Genomic DNA, 22,188 nt, shown 5'->3' on the forward strand with positions numbered 1-22,188 from the left:
TTTTGGGATTCATCCGCGGATGAGACTCAAATTCCAGTTTACTCTGCTCTGGTTAAAGGCTCCATGCAAACTTTCCTAGACCATTCACAAAGAGTTCTAGGACGTTCTCTCCAAAATCAACATGATGTTTTTCCAAGACCACGGAAACGTGGCACAGATCCACTGCAGCCGACCTAAGCACTCACCCTTGCAAAACTCTTTATTCCACCACCTAGAGTTGTATCCCGGGTGGCTGGCTAGGCTGTCAAAAAAGCAAAAGCGGAAAAGTCCTCCCGTAACTTTTCTGCCCAGAAGCTGGAAGCCTCGGAAGAAAACGGCGCGTGTGCGACTCGCGCGTATCCCCTGTACAGGAGAAATCTCTGCTGCTCGGCAAAGCAGCCTCGCCCCCGGTAGTCCCTGCACCTTGGAGAACATTCCTTGTTTTGCAACCAAGGATTGATCAGATTAATCCTCAGAGAAGGGCGATCGCGCCCCCTCGTGGCGCTACGCAGCCCCAGTCCGGAACTGAGCGGTCCTACGGAACCTCGGCCGTGTGGTTTTGGTTTCCGGGGGGAAGCGGGACGAGAAGGACCCGGGCGAAGAGGCTCCCTTGGCTTCCTTTGCGGTCATGGCTACTACGGTCGGAAGGCTGCTGCTTTGCCGGCCCAGCCCGGGCGGCGGGGCCCGCTGGAGTGAGTTTTCGCGTTCCCAGCCTGGGAAGACAATCTGCTCTGCAGAATCGGGGAAAGAGAGGGACGCGCGCACGGGAGGCACTTGCGGGGCTTTTAGGAAGCAGCCCTAGCCTCCTGCAAACGTCCCCATACTTGTGCTTGCCTGGCCAAGTCTCTTGCTTTGGGGTTTGGAAGAAAAGTCCAGCGTTTCTTGTGCCAGATGTGATAGTTTGGGCATGGGCTTTCCGCTCTCATGGAACTTTCTTGTCCCCTCCCAGACACTTTCCAACTCCAACATTGCTTCCTTTCCACCGAGTCTGGTTTCCTCCCACTTGTTTTTGGGACGCCACCGAGAAGATCGGTGGATGTGAGAGAAAACCAGAGATGCGGGCCTATGCTAAGCTAAATTATTAATGCTATAAAGTGGTATAAGTATGCCCCGGTCGAATTTTTGACCTATGTTCTGCAAAAATTCTGTTGCTTTCTCTACTTGTTACAGGCCTCTAGTAAGCTATACATTTATTCAGTCTTTCATTTCTTCATAGGATTTATAGCGACATCGCCAGCTGCTCAGCTGTCACCCACCGAACTGACAGAAATGAGGAACGAACTTTTTAATAAAGAGAAAAGTAGGCAGTTGTCGTTGACTCCCCGAACAGAAAAAATCGAAGTTAAGCATGTTGGGAAAACTGATCCTGGCGTCGTCTTCTTGATGAACAAAAACATTTCAACTCCCTACAGTTGTGCCATGCGTAAGTAGCAGAATCAGTGTAGGGCCCTGACCATTCGACGCCAGCTACACAGAACACTGCGGAGGGGAAAGTGCTGTAATTGCTTTGCGAGGCTAAGGAATTTCTTTATTTGGCACTTGGTAGTCCTTCATGGTCCCTTTTACTTTGTGGGTACTGCGGATATTGCAGCGTTTCTGTGGCATGCAGGTTGTCTCCAAGTTTGCTTGAATGTGACTAAGCCTAGGGTGCTTGGTGCTCTTGAGACTGTCTCTTTTCATGTACTGGGAGCCTTTATCCTGCAGGTCTCATTAAAGTATTTTGAGTTTTTGTTTTTTCCTACCTTTTCCTTTTTAGCTTTTTTTCCTAACTGAATATATCTCTCATCTGCTTGCTACCTGCCCCTTGTGTTGTGGTTTTGTTCAGTATAGATACTCAATGTATGAATGGACTTGTTAAGTATAGTGAGAGTTAAAAGTTAATTGTTTTGTTTATATTGTTTGAGAGAGCCTTGGGCTTATATATGATTTGGTGTGGAAATGAAGGCGTTAAAGACATTCGGATAGGACTTTGATACACATGATTTTTAAATTGCATATCTCCAAATAGTAGATAGGAACGATTGACTGTGTTGTTTAAACTTTTAAGAGACTCAGAAATAATACCATTTCAGTAAGTGACAGGATTTGTTGCCAGCTGAAACTGGTTTAAGGCATGCATTCTCAGCCTTCCTCTACTCTTGACAGTTAAACAAGCACTGGTGGTAATTACTCATTTGATATTCACGTATTTCTTGGCCTTGCTGTGTGGTACAGGCGATTACAGAGGAGAGTAAGACAAACCGAAGGCCCTAATGGAGTTCTCTATACATACCGTCTGCAGAGATGAAGTTTCTGAGCCATCCTCATCTTGACCTTTAAGACCTTTGTTATGGAACTTAATACTAGTTTATATGTTAGACTCTGTAGTTTGACCATTTTTGTGAATATGTGTTAAATGTGTATTTAGGGTTAGAATCTTAGGGTAGGGTAATGGAACAGATTAGAGGTGATTGGTTTACGTGTGAATTCACATTTACAGTGGTAACTACATTATTTTATTTGAAATATCTGTAATGCAATAATGTAAGAAAGAGGTGGTTTGGGAACAAGACTCAAGGATAATTTAAACAAATTTATGTGAATATATGGATATATTTTCCTTTTCTTCTGACTTGTGTGTGAATGAATCCATGTATCTATGTTGTTTCCCTTTGACTAATTATAACTCTTTGAATATTATTTTATGAGTTGGCAAATTAATTTAAGACTACACTTAGCTGTTATAGATTTTGTTAAAGGTTTTGGTAGTTTGTTGGTAATGCTTTTGTGTGTTGCTTTCTTTTTAAATTCATCATATGTAAAATATATAATATTTCTGCAAAAATTTTGCTCTCCATTATTTTGTTTTGGAACATATCAGTTAAACATGTAACTTTTCACGTTGGATTTTGTTAGATTTAGATCATCAATCCAGTTTGCATTCACAGATTTAAGTGAGTGGTACTGCAGGAAGTCCATTCTGGCGCTTGTGGACGGACAGCCGTGGGACATGTATAAGCCTTTGACCAAGTCCTGTGAGATTAAATTTCTTACTTTCAAAGACCCTGACCCAGGAGAAGTGAATAAGGTATTTTCTTGGCTCCTCCAGCGTTTTTCTTCTTTTTTAAAATCAAACCTATGTTCTATGAAGTATAAAATCTAAAAATAAGACCAGACTCCTGTGGTATTCTACTAGTGTTTTACGTCAGCTTAAGTGTTTTTGTAGCTCAAAATACTAGTGTCATCAACTTGTTTGTATTTCAGATTGATAAGACCATAGGGCATGTCATTTATGCTCATGACCTTTGGCAACCCTCTATGTATTTGGGAGTTCACTTCTACTGATATAACTTGAATTTGGTCTGAAATCAAACCGTTGTCTGTGGATAATTTTAGTAACTTTCTGACTCTGTTCCACCCCAACTACCTCTTAGAATATCATCCTTTGCAGTTCTGTTACATTTTATGAGTGACTTTTTGGGGTTCTTGTCATTGATCCCTGAAAAACTTGCGTGCATGGTAAAGTGGACATAGCTTTCTGGGGGTTTTGTCACTTGTTCCCGAAGAACTTGCCTGCATGGTAAAGTGGACGTAGCTTTCTGGGTTTGCATGATGTGCCTCCAGCCTGTTGTTTTAATCTTACCCTCTGTTGGATCTCCACCTCCTGCCCCTTTCTTGCTCTGGCCACATGAGAGTACTTGGTGGCGAATGATTTATACGTTATTATCCTCCCTGCTTTTGCTGTGCTCTTCCTTCAGTGCGGTTCACTGTCTTTCTTCTTTAGCGTTCTGTTTTTGTGTTATGGTTCAGTTAAAATGCCATCTGCGCTGTGGAATCTACTAGGTTTCATCTTGTCAAAATTCTTTAGGCTCTAGCAACACTTGGCTAGAGTCTCTAAATACAGTATTTTTTATCTTATTGCTGGGTGCATTAGACTCCTTCTGTGAATGCAGAGATACTTTCTGTTTTAGATCTAGCCTTTCACTTCAGGAAATGTTCAGTAAACATCTGTTGAAATAACATACTTAAACAAGAAGATGTTAATAGCCTTTAGTAGTAGTAACACTGAGGTACTGGTTTAAGTAATTGACAGGTGTTCATTTGATCTCATATAAACTCTAGAGAGTAGGTGATTTTCTTTCTATTTTCCATGAATAAATGATAAAGAGAACTTTTACACCTTGACTAAGGTTACGAATTACAAAGTAGTAAGGTCTGGATGTAAACCTGGGTATTTTGGCAAAAGCGTAATAGATTTTTGATTGTATTAATGGCATAATTGCCCTGGATGAGTGGGCAGGTATTGGAAAAATATGTGCTAAGCCAAGAGTTGATTTAAGTTTTAATACTGTAGAATCTTTAGTGAATCTTAGTATGTTACATTTATGTGTGTATTTCTTTCTTTAGGCCTACTGGCGTTCTTGTGCCATGATCATGGGCTGTGTAGTAGAAAGGGCCTTCAAAGACGAGTATGCAGTCAGCTTGGTGAGAGCACCAGAAGTTCCTGGTAATATATACATTAATATTTATACTTTTAAGATCTGTGAATGTTTTGGTATTGATTTTTGATTTTATCTAGTATAAGACTATGCATGTGGTTCATGTATTGTAGGTAATACAGTTACTATGTTAGGATGAAATGTGAAGTAATCAGATGTCAATAATTAACACAATGAAATTAGTTGCTCTTACATACAAATGTTATGGAATTACACTGTTATAGTGTTCTTTTCCATATTAAGACGATTTCTAAACTGAATTTCTGGGAGGGTGCAAGAATGGGCAGATGCGTAGGCTGCTGAGAAGAGCTGTGCTTTAGGGGGGTTCCGTTCTTCAGAAGCAGACCAGAGGGGCAGCTTGGTGATGGGGTGCAAAGGTAAGAGTCTGTAACTTTGTTTACCCCAGAAGTTCTCGTCATTAGGTATAGCAGCAATGTATGAAATTAATGTGTGTGTGTGTGTGTGAGAGAGAGAGACAAAATGAATGAAGGAAGCTCAGATGATTCTAAGTACAAAAAATTAAAAAGTGAAGTTTTCTAAGAGATAAGAATTTGGGCATTTCCTGTAGTTATATTTGTATCCATTTGTAGAGTTAGGGGTGATTGCTAACTTTTCATTCTGTGATCTAACTAATTGATTGTTGCAGATTAGAAACTTCTTGCTCTAACAGATTTGGCTTGCTTTTTCTTTTTTCTTGCTGTTGGATTCACAGTAATCGCTGGGGCCTTCTGCTATGATATAGTTTTGGATAAAAGGCTGGATGAATGGATGCCAACAAAAGTAAGTCTACTCTTTGGAGCATTGTTTTCGGAGTGTGTTGTTCTCTGCTAAAATGGTGCTGTCAGAACTGCTGATGGTTCTGCACATTGAGGATAGTTAGAGAATCTCTCTCCAAGAGTAATATCTCCCTGTTATCTGTGTGCCTGTCAGTCACTAATCTCTCACCCACCCATTCATCTTTTTTCTTTCACTCTATATTGTAAACACATCTGTTGGTGATTTTTTAGCTTATTTGTATATTTATTTGGATTAGGATATCCTATGCCTTACTTGACCTTCTCTTTTTTGTTTGTCTATTTATTCTTTTCTTTGTTTTTGCATGAGACGAGAGCCTTACAGTATAGCTCTGGCTGTTGTGGAACTAACTTACAAAGTTAGTTGACCTCAGACTCACAGAGGTCTGCCTTCCTTTGCCTCCTGAGTGCTGGGGTTAGTAGTTTGAGGACATCCAGAATATAAGATACAGAAGCTGGACTAGAGTTGGCTCAGTAAGAAGCTTGCTGTGTGGGGTCTAACTTTTCGTTAACTTGACAGATGCTAGAGTCCTAGGGGAAGAATGACTTCAGCTGAGAAGTGTTCCTACCAGATTGGCCTGTGGACAACTCTGTATAGAGTTTTCTTAGTGATTAATGTAGGAGGGCCCAGTCCATTGTGGGTAGTGCTATCCATGGGCTGGTGCTCTTGGATGCTATAAGAAGGCAGGCTGAGCAAGCAATGGGAGCAGACTATTAAGTAGTACTACTCCATGGACTCTCGTCAGCTCCTGCTTTTGGTTTCTGCCCTGCCCTCCTTTGATGATGAGTTGTGATGTGGAAGTGTGAGTGAAGTAAACTCTCCTCCATGACAGTGCTTGTGGTCATGGTGTTTTTACAGCAGTAAGAATCCTCAGATGCTGTGACAGCATGTGGTTCTCAGTGCAGATCTCCAGTATCCCTGCAAAAAGCTGAGTGGGACTACCTACTTGTCACCCCTTGTACTGGGTGCTGGAGCAGAGATGGGGGGTTCACGGGAGTTTGCTAAGCATCAGTCTGGCTTCAGGTCCTGTGACTGACACTGATGGGAATATGGTAAAGAGTGACAGAGCAGGACACCTGATACCTGATGTTCTCTTAGGACCTCAGCATGTATCCCTCACCCCAGAAGTTTCATATATACCCACTATACAGACACGCACGTATGCACACACACCGAATACATATATATCATACACATACACACACCATATACATATGCATGTATATGCATGAGCTTACCTTGTTGGCTAATGTTGTATTAGGGGACCTGGAGCCATACATACTTGGGTCCCAAGAGCAGAGTTTGAAAACTGCCACCTTACACTGTTTTAGCATTTTGCATACAGTGAGTGTTCTGTATATGCAGGAGTCATAGCAAGAGCCAGATGAGGACACAGAGATGACTTGGCAATGAAAAGAGCACTTGCTGTCCTGACTGAGGCCCTGGGTTCTGTTCCTGCCACCTACATCAGGCAGCTCTCTCTCTGTAACTCCAGTTCCAGTCGATCGGACACGCTCTCCTGGCTTCTGTGGGCACTTGAACACACACACACACACACACCGACATACGAATAAAATAAATAAACTTTTTTTTTTTTAAAGGAGTGAGTTTAACTAAGATGCAAACATGAAAAAGTGTCCCAAATAGCAATGACATATGTAAAACCTTAACTAATTGTCTATTTTCTGCCTCATTAAAAAATGTCAGTCCTGATTGATCTGGGATATGCTAACATTACATGAGCAGCGAAACTGAGGGATAAAAACAATGATACTTTTTCTCCTGCATTTATTTATTTATTTATTTATTTATTTATTTATTTATTTATTTGTTATTTGTTTTATTGAGCTATACATTTTTCTCTGCCCCCTCCCTTCCTCTCTGTTCCCCTCCCCTCCCCTTCAATACTCTCCCATGTTTCTAATTTATTCAGGGGATCTTGTCTTTTTCCTCTTCCCATGTGTGATGTGTGTCTCTCTTAGGGTCCTCATTGTTGTCTAGGGTCTCTGGGATTATGAATTGTGGGCTTGCTTTATTTATTTTTTTGCTAAAAATTTTATTTATTTATTTTGTCTAAAAGCCACTTATGAATTAGTACATGTGATATTTGTCTTTTTGAGTCTGGGTTACCTCACTGAATATGATGTTTTCTAGATCCATCCATGTGTCTGCAAAATTCAAGATGTCATTATTTTTTTCTGCTGTGTAGTACTCCATTGTATAAATGTACCACATTTTCCTTATCCATTCTTCGGTCGAGGGGTATTTAGATTGTTTCCAGGTTCTGGCTGTGACAAAAAATGCAGCTATGAATATAGTTGAGCATATGTCCTTGTGGTGCAATTGAGCATCCTTTGGATATATACCCAAAAGTGGTATTGCTGGGTCGTGAGGAGGTTGTTTCCTAATTTTCTGAGAAATCGCCATGCTGATATCCAAAGGGGTTGTACCAGCTTGCATTCTCTCCAGCATAAGTTGTCATCAGTGTTTTTGGTCTTGGCCATTCTTACAGGTGTAAGATGGAATCTCAGCGTCGTTTCTTGCATTTATTAAACATAGTTTTAGTCATTTGTACACAGTATGCAGTCTTTAATGCCTCGCTGCTTATTAATGTTTCTACTTGTGTTATAATTTTAGTAAACATTTGTTTGTATATTTTGGGTGAAGTGTTAAGATTTTCTTTGCAGATTTATCTTTAACAGTTTTACTACCTTACAGGATTTTTAGTTTGTGAAATTGAAAAGATTGAAAAAATATTGTGAATGAAAAGCGTCTTAATAAATGAGTTTTTCCTTCTTTTAAGCGAAGATCTGCAGCACTAAGTATGTGGTTTTGTCTTTGTGACTTATGAAGAAAAGATTTTGGGTGAATGGTTTCTAGCAGTTTGTTTGTTTTTCTTTCCCCAGGAGAACCTGCGTTCTTTCACAAAAGATGCCCATGCTTTAATGTTTCGGGACCTTCCCTTTGAAACTCTGGAAGTTGATGCAAAAGTAGCCTTAGAAATCTTTCAACATAACAAGTAAGTGTTGGCTGCATTCTCTTAAGAATAGCATGTAATGATGAAAACTCAGCTTTTATGAAGTTTTGTCTTTTTATTTTACTTAGTATATATATTTTTCAAGTACTGCTGCTTGAGCCTTGGGTCTTGTGCACGCTAGGCAAGCCTTCTGCTGTTGGGTTGTATTTCCAGCCCTCCTTTCCTGTTGAGCGTGAGACACAGTGTCACTGAGTTGTGCAGGCCGACTTTGCAGCCCTCATCATCCTGTCCCAGTGTTTGGAAACCTGGGCTTGTAGGGCCCTTACACTTCCGTACTCAGCAGGAATGTTTATCTTTGGCTTACGTAAGGCATCATTTTAATTTTTTTGCCCTAAGATTTATTTTTCTTCATCACATTTCTCTTTCTGTATTGTCTGTGTTCACCTCATTGCTGATTCCCTGAGGAAAGTGGTCCCTATTCCCTCAATAATTTCCTCACTGGGTTTTAGTGTCTGTTTTTAGGCCAGCCCTTCTCTTTTTATCAAGATAGTGTGTTTCCTTGTTTCCACTCTGAAGTGATTACCTGTGTTTAAGAGTGGTATTCTTTTGTGCACACATCAGCCTTTCCCTGATGGTCTTCCAGTCTCAGAAGGTTAAGGCTGAAAATGCAAGTAGTTTGGACAGTGTTTATGCATTTAGGTCATATTTTTCTCTGTGTGAAATAGCCATCTGATGGATTTGCCAACATTTCAAATCCTGCTTGGCTTCTCAAGTCTCTTTCTCCCTTAAAATTTGTAGTTTCCCTCCTACTTGTGTTGTCAAGAGCAAACTGAATTTGAAAATTCATGTACTAGAAAACATTACAGAGGCTTTAAAGGGAGATCTGTGTTGAAGACAGAAAACATTGTGGCCTAAAGCCACAGTGTACACCTTGGAATTAGTGAAGGGCGTGGATGAGAATTTCCTTAGGTGTGTAGCCACGAACTCAGACTCTTATAGGAATATTTTGTCTTAAATACATCAAGAGGCTCCTCAACTTATTGTCTAGGTTGGCATCTTGTAAAGCAGCATACCTCTTTGCAGGTACCTTCCAGAGACATTGCTGCTGAAGTGATAAGCCCACACTCAGCACACTTGCAAAGCGAGGCCTCCCGGGAGGTAGAAGACAGCGTGCAAAGGACCGGCTGGGAAGCCCTTTCCTGTGAAGTGTTTGTGACATAGCTAGTCCAGTGCACTTTGTACCAACGTGTGTTTAACTCAACTAGTGCCATAGGTCAAGCCATCCTGTAGCATTGATGCCTTAAGACAATTCCTGGGTTATCAGAGCTTATCAGCTTCCTTTCTGACAAAAGTCAAGACATACATATTAGAAATATGATTAAGCCATTTATCTAATTTTATTAAATTTTCTTGTGGCTATATAAAAATGTTAAAAGAAAATCTGTGATACTAAAATGTTAATTTAACATACTGTCAGTATCAAAGCTGCTAAGTATTTATATTCTCTCCATTCTGAAGTGTTCAGAGTCCAGTGTGCATTTACACTTAGGGCATATCCAAGGGAACTGGGCCCCCATCTGCCTTGGGTGTAAATCTGTGCATCCCACTGCATCCACAGTTCACGACCTCATGTTCATGCCCACTGGATATCTACTTGGGACTTGAGGATAAACGAACAAGTTCTTAGTAAGCATTTATCTGGGCTTCGCGTTCTGCATGTGTACTAATTAGTTACAGTGACAGCTGGGTAAACTCAGGGACTTCAGGCACTGACATTGGTAGGATTTGGAGGTGATGATACAGGGTGTGATGATAGAAGAATCAAAGAAATCTCTGGTTTTTCACTGAGACACACGAACAGTTTTCGTACCATATTAAGATAGGAAATTGATGAGAAAAGAAGGAGAAGTTTTTGTTGTTCCATTTGGTGACTGGTGGGTTAAGGTGTTTGTGGGTTGTCAGGAAGTTTTGGATCTCCAGCACAGCGGAGAGACATGGTTGGGGGCAGGGTGTGGGAGAACTAACTGTGTCAGTGGAAGCTAACACTTGTAAGTCAAGAAGTGACTTTAAGGCAGATGCTTAAGTGAAAATGAGGGTCTAGGATAGCCTGGCCTTAAAAGGAAGGGAAGTGAAGGGTGGCTAAGGAGCTGGGTTAGCAGGCAGCTGGCATGTCACTGAGGCCAGGGAAAGGATGCTGCGAGAAGTGGAGAGGAGCAAAGTGTCCTCTCAACGTTGGGTGGTGGCGCACGCCTTTAATCCCAGCACTCAGGAGGCAGAGGCAGGCGGGGTCTCTGTGAGTTCAAGGCCAGCCTGGTCTACAATAGCTAGTTTCAGGACAGGCTCCAGCTGTCCTGCAGCTGAAGTGAAAATGGCATCTTTAGGTGTTTCTGGATAGTTGGAGTTTGATTTTTTTTTTTTTTCTTTTTTGGTGCTGCCTTTCAGGTATAAGTTGGACTTCATAGAGGAGAAGGCATCTCAGAATCCTGAGAGAATAGTCAAGTTACACAGGTAAGTGCCTGAAATTGGGTGGGTATGCTATAGGAAGCCTGGCTGTGTTCCCCTGGAGCAGTAGATGTGTGTGTACAGTATTGTGCTGTCACTACCTTCCTGTGTTGCTTTGTTAGTGTTTATGTGGCAACTGGGAGTTTCACATCATCTCTAGGGACAATTGTGTTTTTCATTTTATGTATTGTCTACCTTTTTGTGTTTGTTTGAGACAGGGCTTTTTATAAACTGGCCTCAAATATGTGATACTCCTGCTTCAGCTTCCTGAGTATTGGGATTACATGTAGGTGAAAGTTTCCTGTCTCACAGCTGCTCAGTCCCAAATACCTGGCAGTTGCTTCCCAAATTACCGCACAGAGGCTTAATATTACTTATAAATGCTTGACTAATAGCTCAGGCTTATTACTAACTAACGCTTTCATTTTAAGTTAACCCATATTTCTTATTTACAGTCCGCCACGTGGCAGTACCTTTTCTCAGTATGGCATGCCCATTTTGCTTTCTTCATGTCTGGCAGGCATCTCCTGACTCTGCTCTTCTTCCCATCATCTTTAGTTTGGTTGCCCCTCCTGTACTTCCTGCTTGGCTACTGGCTAATCAGCATTTTACTAAACCAATTGTAACAATGTACAAGAGGATTATTCCACAGCATTTACAGGCATGTGCTACCACATGTGATCTTATGATTTATTTTTATTCAGTTGACGATTTTAGAATGTTAAAAATGAAATTTTTGAGAGTTGATTCTGAAATTGGGCAAAATATTTAGATAGGAATTGGAAATGGTTGTATAGTACCATGTGTGTTAATTTGTTATTTATGATTCATGTCAATTAAATTGGAATGTACTCTCTGCAGAAATGAAGAAAATCCACTGCTTATGTTGATGGTTTCTCATGGAGAGCAGTTTCCAGGCATGGGGGTCGGGGGAGGAAAGGAGGAAAAGAGAGAGAGCTCATGGATGCATACTCTTTCAGAGGTGGATACTGAGTATCCTCTGTCGCTCTCTGCCTTATCCCTTGAGAAAAGGCTCTCAATAACAGGAAGCTCGTAGCTTCAGCTACACTGGCTAGTCAGTGAAGTCCTGGGATTTGTCTGCCCCTGCCCCTCATGTAACAGCGGTTATAGGCATACATAGCTGTGCTTGGCTTCTGTGTGGTTGCTGAGCATCAAACTCAGGTCTTTATGCTTGTACATCAAGTCCTCTTATGACTCTGAGCTTTTCCCAGCTCCAAAGTTCCAGGGTGTTTTCTTGTAGAAACAGTTCTTTTATTCTGCTTTCCAAATTGAAGACTTGGCTACTGTGAGGTTGTAGGTATTGCAAGGTTGTAGGTTGTCAGTGATAGACAAGTTGGATGTGTTTGATAACATGATGTGTCCCATGACTCAAAATCCTTTATAGTTATATGAATCCTAATTAAAAAAATGAGTTCTCTTACAATTTCCAGGTTATTCTCTTGGCATTGTATGTCAGGGTTGTCACAGGTGGATTGTTCTCTGGGCATTGTATGTCAGACTTATTAAAGGTAATTGGGCATTTTTGCCTTGCGATCTAGCGGAAAGAAGTTGACTTTTTCACACTACTGTGATTTGATATTAATGTTTTCTTTGCTTATTTTTTAACATCACACCAGAATTGGTGACTTCATCGATGTGAGTGAAGGCCCTCTTATCCCAAGAACAAGCATCTGTTTCCAGTACGAAGTGTCAGCAGTCCATAATCTCCACTCCACTCAGGCGAGCCTCACAAGGAGATTTCAGGGCCTGTCTTTACCCACCCACTTGAGAGTAAGTAAAACCGAAGCTGCACAGCTTCTAGTGTGGGGATGGACTGATTCTAGACTTGATTTTATAGAAATTGGAAGAACAAGTGTTTTCATTTCCTCGGGGTCCACTAATAATTTTGCAAGCTCTTTCATAATGTAAAACAGAAGGTTCATTCAAGGAATCAAATTGAGATAGTATTTTTAATTTTCCGAAGTAGCCTAGGAGAAACAGGTAATGATGAATTGAGGGGCCTTGGGGTGGTTGCTAGTGAGTGAGGCCTCTGGAACGGCCTGGGCCTTGGGAGTCGCCCTTCCCTCTACTGTTAGGATCGCTTATAAACCAAGAGACTGTTGTTTCCACATCACCTCCACCTCTTACTAATGCTCTTCCTTTCACTTCTTTTTTTAAACACTGTTTTTTGTGGTAATTATAGTTGTAAGAAATAATATGTGTCATGCAGACACAGAAGAAACCCGTGTCTGGTTTCTTCAGTGGTAATGTCTTGTGGCTGTCAGGGTATGGACATGGCGATAGGAAAAATCCGGTGGGTAGGGCGGCTTCTGGGTTTCAGTTCTGTTCCATCGGTCACCTTCTGTCTACATACCCACAGTGTTAATTACTGTGGCTATAAATAGGGCACTGAATAGGGTAAATAATTTATTCCGTTTTATTGTTCTTTGTCAAAATTGCATTTTTATTATATTTTCAATATATTTGTTTGAGACAGGGTCTCTCTACAAACGCCTAGATATCCTGGGACTCTATGTAGACCAGATTGGCCTTGATCTCACAGGTATCCACCCACTTCTGCCTCCGAAGTGCTGGTATTAAAGGCATGTGCCATGATGCCTGGCCAATATGTTATTATTAATTAATTTTAGTAATTGAACAGCTCATGTATACAGTGTATCTTAGTCATATTTACTCCCTTCTCCCCTAACTCCTCTCATATCCATCATTTTCTCCTCCTTTCTAAGTTTGTGTTACCCTTTTTTATATTCCCACGGATCCAGTTTGTGGTGCCCACGTGCTCATGGGTGTGAGGTCATCCACCGGAGTGTGGTGGAAGTGCCGGAGGCCCCTCCCCTTCAGCTGTCAGCTCTCAGCTAGCAGTGGGGACAGTGGTGGGGGGAAGCAAGATCTTACAGGAGCAGGGATTGTAAACACGTGGTAGGAAGGAGGAGGGGGTAGTGGGAAGGGTGGGTGAAGTGGGGACAGGAATTCGGAGTGTAGGGTGGAGGAGGAGCAGTTAACTTTGGACATCTGGAAGAGCCGCATGGACTTGTTTTATAAACTTCCTATGTATATATATTGTATCCATATGAAAAGTTAACTAATTCCTTTGTGCTTCATTTTTTCCTGTTTTATTTTATTATTTTCTTGATATTTATTGAGCTCTACATTTTTCTCTGTTCCCCTCCCTTCCTCTCTCTTCCCCCCTTCAGTCTTCCCCCAAGGTCCCCATGCTCCCAATTTACTCAGGAGATCTTGTCTTTTTATACTTTCTACTTCCCATGTAGATTAGATCTATGTAAGTCTCTCTTAGTGTCCACATTGTTGTCTAGGTTCTCTGGGATTGTGGTCTGTTGGCTGGTTTTCTTTACTTTATGTTTAAAAACCACCCATGAGTGAGTACATGTGATAATTCTTTCTGTGTCTAGGTTACCTCACTCAAAATAATGCTTTCTATTTCCATCCATTTTCTGCTGTGTAGTAAGTACTCCATTGTGTAAATGTACCACATTTTCCTTATCCGTTCTTTGGTCGAGGAGCATTTAGGTTGTTTCCAGCTTCTGGCTATGACAAACAAAGCTGCTATGAACATAGTTGAGCACATGTCCTTGTGGCACGATTGAGCATCCTTTGGATATATACCCAAAAGTGGTATTACTGGGTCTTGAGGAAGGTTGTTTCCTAATTTTCTGAGAAATCGCCACACTGACATCCAAAGGAGTTGTACCAGCTTACGTTCCCACCAGCAATGCAGAAATGTTCGCTTTTCCCAACAACCTCTCCAGCATAAGTTGTCATCAGTGTTCTTGGTCTTGGCTATTCTTGCAGAAGTAAGGTGGAATCTTAGAGTTTTGATTTGCATTTCTCTAATGACTAAGGATGTTGAATATTTCCTTAAGTGTCTTTCAGCCATTTTAGATTCCTCTGTTGAGAGTTCTCTGTTTAGGTCTGTACTCCATTTTTTTTTTATTAGATTATGTGATCTTTTGGTGTCCAATTTCTTGAGTTCTTTGTATATTTTGGAGATCAGACCTCTGTCTGATGTGGGATTGGTGAAGATCTTTTCCCATTCTGTATGCAGTCGTTTTGTCTTGTTCACTGTGTCCTTTGCTTTACAGAAGCTTTTCAGTTTCAGGAGGTCCCATTTACTAATTGTTTCTCTCAGTGTCTGTGCTGCTGGGGTTCTATTTAGGAAGTGGTTCCCTGTGCCAATGCATTCAAGTGTACTTCCCACTTTCTCTTCTATAAGGTTCAGTGTGGCTGGCTTTATGTTGAGGTCTTTGATCCATTTGGAGTTGAGTTTTGTGCATGGTGATAGAAATGGGTCTATTTTCATTTTTCTACATTTTGATATCCACTTATGCCAGTACCACTTTTTTTTCTTTTTTCCATTTGATATTTTTTGCTCCTTTATCAAAGATCAGGTGCTTGAAGATGTGTGGATTGATATCTGGGTCGTCTATTTGGTTCCATTGGTCTTCCTGTTTGTTTTTATGCCAGTACCAGGCTGTTTTCAGTACTGTAGCTCCTTAGTAGAGTTTGAAGTCAGGGATTGTGATGCCTCCAGTTCTTTTATTGCCCAGGATTGCTTTGGTTATCCTGGGTTTTTTGCTTTTCCAAATGAAGTTGAGTACCGTTCTTTCGAGGTCTTTGAAGAATTTTGCTGGGATTTTAATGGGCCCTTTATGCTTCCTTTAACTTTAGTGTAATCCTTTTGTGATAATAACAGGAATTTCTCTTAACCTCTGTTGTAGTTTCAAAAGAATTGTTATCTTTAATATGTTTGGTTTTCTAATAAATTAATATGGAATATCTTTTCATTTATTTAAAGATTTTTTTCATTTAAAAATTTTTAGTGCACATAGCCTAAAGTTGAAGTGAAGGAGAGAGGAATTACAATAGCTCAAAGAATTTTGGTAGATTGTTACATGGGAGGCATCGTCTTGACTTGACAGCCTGTTTATAGCTGCAGCTATCAAGACTGTGGCATTGAAGGGGATAGACAATAGGACAGAATCAGGAATCCACTCTAACAAGTATGATGACACCCATGTTTGCATGTTGGATTTCCTGCACACATGCTTCTTTCCCTAGGTGTCCCCATTTCTGCTTATTATAGTCTTTGATTTGTTCTTTCTTCCCATTTATTAGCAAATCCTTTGGACTCCTAGCTCAACGCAGTCTGATTCTAACTCATCTGCTGCATAACACCATCCTACCTCCTGCTTTCATCCTTACCTTCTATAGTGTAGCCTTAAATTTGTAGTCAGAACCATCTGTTTGCTTACTTTTTGTTGTTTTTTTGAGACAGGGTTTCTCTGCGTATCCCTGGCTGTCCTGGTTCTAGCTCTGTAGATCAGGCTGGCCTTATACTCAGAGATCTGCCTGCCTCTGCCTCCCAAGTGCTAGGATTAAAGGTGTGTGCACCACCGCCAGACTGTTCACTTAAATAAATTATTATTTTTATGTGTATGAATGTTTTGTCTGTAAGTATATCTGTGCACTACATGGTCAGTGGAGGCCAGAAGATGGCATCGGGTCCTATGGACCTAGGATGGCTATGAGCCAGCATGTAGGTGCTAGGAATTGAATCTGGCTCCTTTAGAACAGCCAGTGCTTTTCACCCCTGAGCCACTGATACGGCCCACTCTTTGTTTCCTTCTTTTGAGACAGGTTCTCCTGTAGTCCAGATTGACCTTGAAATCACTGTGTAGATTAAGGTGACCTTGATCTTCTGACCCTCCTGCCTTTGCTCCCTAAAGCGGGGATTACAGGTGTGAGCCATATACAGATTGTCTCATTCTTCATGCCCAGCTCTCCAGTGGTCTGCCTGAAACAAATCTAAGGCTGGGATTACAGGTGTGCGCCATGTACAGATTGTCTCAGTCTTCATGCCCAGCTCTCCAGTGGTCTGCCTGAAACAAATCTAAGGCTGGGATTACAGGTGTGCGCCATGTACAGATTGTCTCAGTCTTCATGCCCAGCTCTCCAGTGCTCTGCCCGAAACAAATCTAAGGCTGGGATTACAGGTGTGCGCCATGTACAGATTGTCTCAGTCTTCATGCCCAGCTCTCCAGTGCTCTGCCTGAAACAAACCTGATTGTTCTGTGTCCCCAAGCCCTGCAGTGCCCCCTGCTTGCCTTGCTGACCTCACTGCAGGCCACTCCTTCCTCCGTCTTCTCTGTCCCCATTACAGGCTAAGTTCTCTCACCAGTTGTCCCTTCTGCCTCAGGAGGGTTAGGATTTCCTCTTTGGCATTCCATGCCATCTATAGAAGGGTTTGCATGTAGATAGTTAATAATTTTGCCTTTTGTTGCAGACTGAGCTCATTTTTGTGTGAAATGGTCACAGACCACCCCTGTGCCTCACTGCCACCATCAGTGAGCTTTCTGCTTATCCTTTGGGGTGTAATTTTCTGAGCCATGGCTCTGCCATTTCAGTGCCACAGCGTTGCAGGTGGTTCCTAATGACATGCCCTGTGGGTGCTTGTGGTCTGACAGGAAGGATGACCTCTAGAGGGTGAAATGGGCTAGTCAGGGAAAGAGCTGCAGTCTTTGGAAAGTGGGGCACAGTTTTGCTTGCCATTAGGGAGCATGCTTTCGATGATAGACGTGATGCACATTAAGTAGCAGGACAAAGACGGGAGAACAGTATATCCCAGCCACATGAGGTGAGGGGTCTGTGTACGTCCTTCCTCTGGTCACTTTTGTTTATTTATTCCCAACATAATATTTTGTTGATTATTTGGGAATTTCACATAATGCACCCTGATCATATTTACTTTCCAGTCCTCCCAGGTCTGTCCCCTACCTTGTGACCCTCCCACCCCTAATAAAAAGAGAAGTAGGAAAGAAAGGAAGGAAGGAAGGAAGGAAGGAAGGAAGGAAGGAAGGAAGGAAGGAAGAAAAAAGTCCAATTTGTATTCACTGGTGCATAGCCAAACTCCCAGTGGCCATTTTCTTGAAGAAAACTGAGTCCTTCCCCACCTGCACCCCGCCAGAATCCATCAGTTGTGGAGAGCTGCACTTTAATATCTTTATCACATTTATTCTTCTCCTATATTCTATCCTGACCAGTTTCCTCTCCCTCCTCTCCTCCCAGTCCCCCATTCTCGCCTCTGTTTCCCTTTAGAAAGGACAGGCCTCCCAGGGATATCAACCATATGTAACATATCAAGTCGCTATAAGATTAGGCACCTTCTCTCATATTAAGGGTGGGCAAGGCAGCCCAGTAAGAAGAAAAGGGTCCCAAAAGCAGGTGAATAGGGCAGAGACTGTCCCAGTCCCCACTGTTAGGAGTCCCACCAGAGGATGTGTCTGACCCATTCAGACTCCCTGGTTGTCGGTTTAGTCTCTATGAGCTCCTATGAGACAAGGTTAGTTGACTCTGTGGGTTTTCTTGTGCCCTTGGCCCCTCCGGCTCCTACAATCTCCCCTCATAAGATGGCTCATAACAAACCCTGGGATTTGATGGACCTCTGAGATGTCCACAGGCACCAGGCACAGATGTGGTACATGTACATACATGCAGGGGAAGCACTTAACACATGAAAATAAATCTAAAACTCCAGCTTCCTCCTGTATGCATTCATAGCAGATCTTCTCTTTTCAGGCACATTTTACAATATGGGACAAGCTATTGGAAAGATCACGGAAAATGGTAAGTTTTCACTGCAAAAATTTTCTTCTGTGAAGGGATGTTTTAGAAATTAAGTAACAACCAAAAACCAAACAAAAATCCCCCCCCCAAAAAAAAAACCAAACAAAAAAACTCCAACAAAATAGAGGTAGTGGCCTTGGAGAGAAGCAAAATAAAAACAGTACTAATTTGTCTTATTAGTAGTGATTGTTCACTGATGGTCTTTTGGCAAGAATAAAGCTATAATTTGCCTTTTAAATTTCTTAATATCATTAAAATGATAGCATAGAACTGAAACAGAAGGGATGTGATGGTAATTGTTCTTAGTAGCTCTGTTAGTCCTAATTGAGTTCTTTTAAAAAATTTTTGTGAACTTAATGAACATTTGAAAAATTAAGTCTTATGAGGTTTAAGTAAGAGTGCCACATTTCTTGACCTCAGCACCATGTTGTCAACTGTGTTGTGAGAGCTGCCTGAGACTTGCCTCATCTCTTCTAACTTACTCAGCCACTCTATGAACAATAAATTAAGGCTAACCAACAAACTTATTAAGCACATGCCCAGTTTATTTTCAAGTTGTTTATTTCTTCATGACAGCCTGTCCATAGAATGGGACCACGGGCTGTGCTGGTACCTCTTTGCACTAGGTCTGTAACGTAGTCTGGCGCAAGCACAGCTGTGCCACACAGACACCTTGAGTAGAACACCTTGTGTTTCACGGCTGGTGATTTTTTCTGTAGTGATGCTTTTGTTCCACAGATAGAAAAAATAAGGTGAGAAGCTTGGGAAGCCAACATGTAATATGCTTCTGATTATGTAGTTTTAAATGGGATACATTTGGGGATCTCTATTGGCAACTTGTTTTTTAACTCTCTATTCTTGTTTAGCTTTCCGTAATAATCACTGAGGGAAAGAGGGACAGGTTTTCATAGGAAGGAGTGGAGGGTTGGACTGTGGGTTAGGGTGAATTTTGAAAGGTCTGTTTGAGAAGTAAAGCTGTTGGTGTCTTTACAGGTGACTGAAGATGAAATCAGACAGACAGAGAACACTGTATCTACCCAGTAACCTTCTAAAATTTAAGTATGTATAGTAAGTTAAAATAAAAGCCTTTAATATAATATGTTTGCTTTAGCTCTGGCTACGTCGCAACCTCCATTTATAAACATATGTGAAAATACACTGTATCTGTTGCCATCTCTTGCTTTGTTAAACAGTGGTGTGGTGAACATCCTTGTCTAAAATCATGCCTTTGTAGTTAGAAGATGCTATTAACTGTGTAGTTACTTTGTGCCAACATGGTAAGACCGCCACAGAAAGTTTTTCTGTATTTTTGTCTGAGACAGGGTCTCAGTATGTAGTCAGGCCTAGCCTGGAACTTGCTATGCTGTCCTCCTGCCTCAGCCTCCAGAGTGCTGGAATTAGGGTGTGAGCTTTTTAGTTAATTGTCACAATTCATTCAGACGGTGTTTCCATTTCATAAGCCAGGAAACAGAGTTTGAATGCAGGTGATTTGTCTCCGCTACTTTGTGCTGCCTCTTGTATGAAAACCTGCATAGGGTTGCAGTTCCGGTAGTGAAGCTACTGCTAGATGCTGCAGACGCTAGCCTCCGAAGGGCTTGGTTTTTGTATTTTTAAAAAATATATAAAACTTTTTTAATATTTAAATATTAAACTTTTAGTAAACTTTATTATAAAATGTTGCAAATAAAAAATATCGTACACCAAAATTAACTAGACCCAAAGTCTGTACACATACTCAGTGAACTTCCACGCAGTTAGAATAGCCATTTGGGATGGAGGCCGTGGAGTGTTGCATTGAATTTTCATACTTTAACTATTGAATATATCTGTGTGCACTTAGCCATCATCAGTTGTGAAAGACCCATGACAGTGTTTTAGCTGGAAAAGGAATTAGCTTTATACCCCTTTTGCAGGAGAATTGTCTGTATTCTGTCAATCCTGTTATAAATAAATGCTGATTGGCCAGGCAGGAAATATAGGCGGGAAAACCAGACAGGAAGTAGAAATGATATAATGAGAACAGGAGAATTCTGGGAAGGAGGAAGTTGATTCCTCCCACTCCTGCCCAGACCACCGAAGCAGCAGGATGTGAGCTGCCTCACTGAAAAAAGGTACTCAGCCACATGGCTAACATAGATCAGAAAAATGGGTTAATCAAGATGTGAGAGTTAGTGAGAGGCTAGAGCTAATGGGCCAATCAGCTTATAATTTATGGAGACCTATGTGTGATTTTCTTTGGGATTAAACAGTTGTGGGGTACTGGGCAGGGCAGAAAACCCCAACAACAAGCAGGCCCCCTCATGTTACACCCTTTCCTCTCTCATGTCCATTACTTGCATTCAGGTTTTGACAAGGGATATTCTCCACAGTGTTTGAAAATACCTGCTTCATCTCACCTTTGAGCAGACTTTGATTACTGGATTTTCTTCTTTTTTGGAAGCCTTTGCCAAAACTTTTTTTCTTTTCCAGTCTGAATACTTCTGAACCAGTGCCCAGGCTTTGTCTGAAGCTATTATTTCCTGTATAATATATATTTTGCCTCTCCAGTTTATTGTCTATTTCTTGCCCAATTCTCATTTTCCTGGAGTTGATCTTTCCGATCCTTCCTACAGGAAAAGGGAAGGCAAACCGGGTTTCTAACTGGCTTTTCTCTGTACGTGCCTCTGTGCAGCTCTCTGGCCAGATGCCGAAGTCTTCTTTGAAATTCCTTGTCAGCCTTTAGAAGTAGTTCAGTTGGTGATATAGATATGAATAATTTGCATTGGTATGGATTTTAAGGTCAATTTTGTTATATGTGTATGTATTTCTGATCCTGATTAAGGTATTGTGACTGTGTAGTTCATTTGAAATGTAATGTATAATTAGGAAATATAGGTTGCTAACGGATAATCATCAATAATAGCCAAGTTTGTAGACATGTTAGATTTTCTAGATATATAGAGATATATTTCAATTAGATAGACATTCTTCATATCTTTCAAAGACTGCAGAATATAGCATTTAATGTTTTAATAATTTAGGGCTTTTCATGACAATGAGACACGTCTGCTCCTGGCAGCACCAATCTACTTCAAGAGGAAGATGGGCATCGAAGAGGCTAGAGCTAATGGGCCAAGCAGTGTTTAAAAGAATACAGTTCCCGTGTAATTATTTTGGGAAAAAGCTAGCCGGGTGGGTGGCCGGGCACCGGGAACGCAGCCGGCCACTCCCCACAACAAGTTGGCATCTAGCAAGGGATGCTGTTAAGTTCTTGTTTGGTTTTGCACCTGAAGCTGTGCACCTCCTAAGACCCAGCACATTCTGGTCACTCTGGACCTTCTTTTGTTGTTCTAGAACAATAACTTTCTATAGCTGTGCCAGTCTCAAGCAGTTATTTTTCTTTGTACTTACTGGGTCTGCTTAAAAAATTTTAAATGTATTTTTAATTTTATGTGAATGCATATTTTTCCTGCATCCATTTTTCTTCAAGTTCCCATTTCTCTTACAGTTTCCCCATTCTTTCAGGTACTGGCCATTTATTTTCAGAAAATTTCTTATACACCACATTCTCTGCTTCAGTCTCCCAACTCCCTGTCCCAGCCCTCTCTGCTAGTTTGTAGTTGTTGATAAAATGTTACAAATAAAACAAGAAATCATAATTTTAGTTTATTTTAGTTTTGAGCTCAGCAAGTGTCTGGGAGAGTGTGAGTGCTCAGCCAATTCTCTTTGTGTCCTGTGTCATTCAGTCTTCTGGGTACAAAACCAGGACTGCTATTTCCTTCCTGAACCCCATAAAACTGCCCTTCCTGTAAATCA

At 41.3% G+C, this 22,188-nt stretch overlaps 1 protein-coding gene across 2 annotated transcripts; it reads left to right on the plus strand.

The window, feature by feature from the left end:
- Positions 1–563: 563 nt before the first annotated feature.
- Positions 564–21,985, plus strand: Mrpl39 (mitochondrial ribosomal protein L39). Of its 2 annotated transcripts, XM_057764521.1 has the most exons (11): positions 564–671; positions 1,196–1,402; positions 2,907–3,046; positions 4,366–4,465; positions 5,170–5,237; positions 8,159–8,271; positions 10,672–10,737; positions 12,369–12,522; positions 18,346–18,393; positions 19,387–19,452; positions 21,414–21,985. In XM_057764521.1, exons 1-10 carry the CDS (start codon positions 608–610, stop codon positions 19,435–19,437), a joined length of 1,011 nt encoding a protein of 336 aa, XP_057620504.1. In that variant the 5' UTR covers positions 564–607; the 3' UTR covers positions 19,438–19,452; positions 21,414–21,985. The 2 variants fall into 2 exon arrangements, with proteins under 2 accessions (XP_057620504.1, XP_057620503.1); XM_057764520.1 differs by lacking the exon at positions 21,414–21,985 and having other exon boundaries at positions 19,387–21,402.
- The last annotated feature ends 203 nt before the right edge of the window (positions 21,986–22,188 follow it).

This window comes from Chionomys nivalis, chromosome 3 (genome assembly GCF_950005125.1).
Source record: "Chionomys nivalis chromosome 3, mChiNiv1.1, whole genome shotgun sequence".
Taxonomy (NCBI): domain Eukaryota; kingdom Metazoa; phylum Chordata; class Mammalia; order Rodentia; family Cricetidae; genus Chionomys; species Chionomys nivalis.

What these genes read in the sequence shown, in the direction of transcription:
- Mrpl39 (XM_057764521.1), top strand. Translation starts at nt 608, where the DNA reads ATGGCTACTACGGTCGGAAGGCTGCTGCTTTGCCGGCCCAGCCCGGGC. An exon ending in GGGCGGCGGGGCCCGCTGGA is followed by an intron (nt 672 to 1,195) that starts GTGAGTTTTCGC and finishes ATTTCTTCATAG; the next exon opens with GATTTATAGCGACATCGCCA. An exon ending in GAAATCTTTCAACATAACAA is followed by an intron (nt 8,272 to 10,671) that starts GTAAGTGTTGGC and finishes GCTGCCTTTCAG; the next exon opens with GTATAAGTTGGACTTCATAG.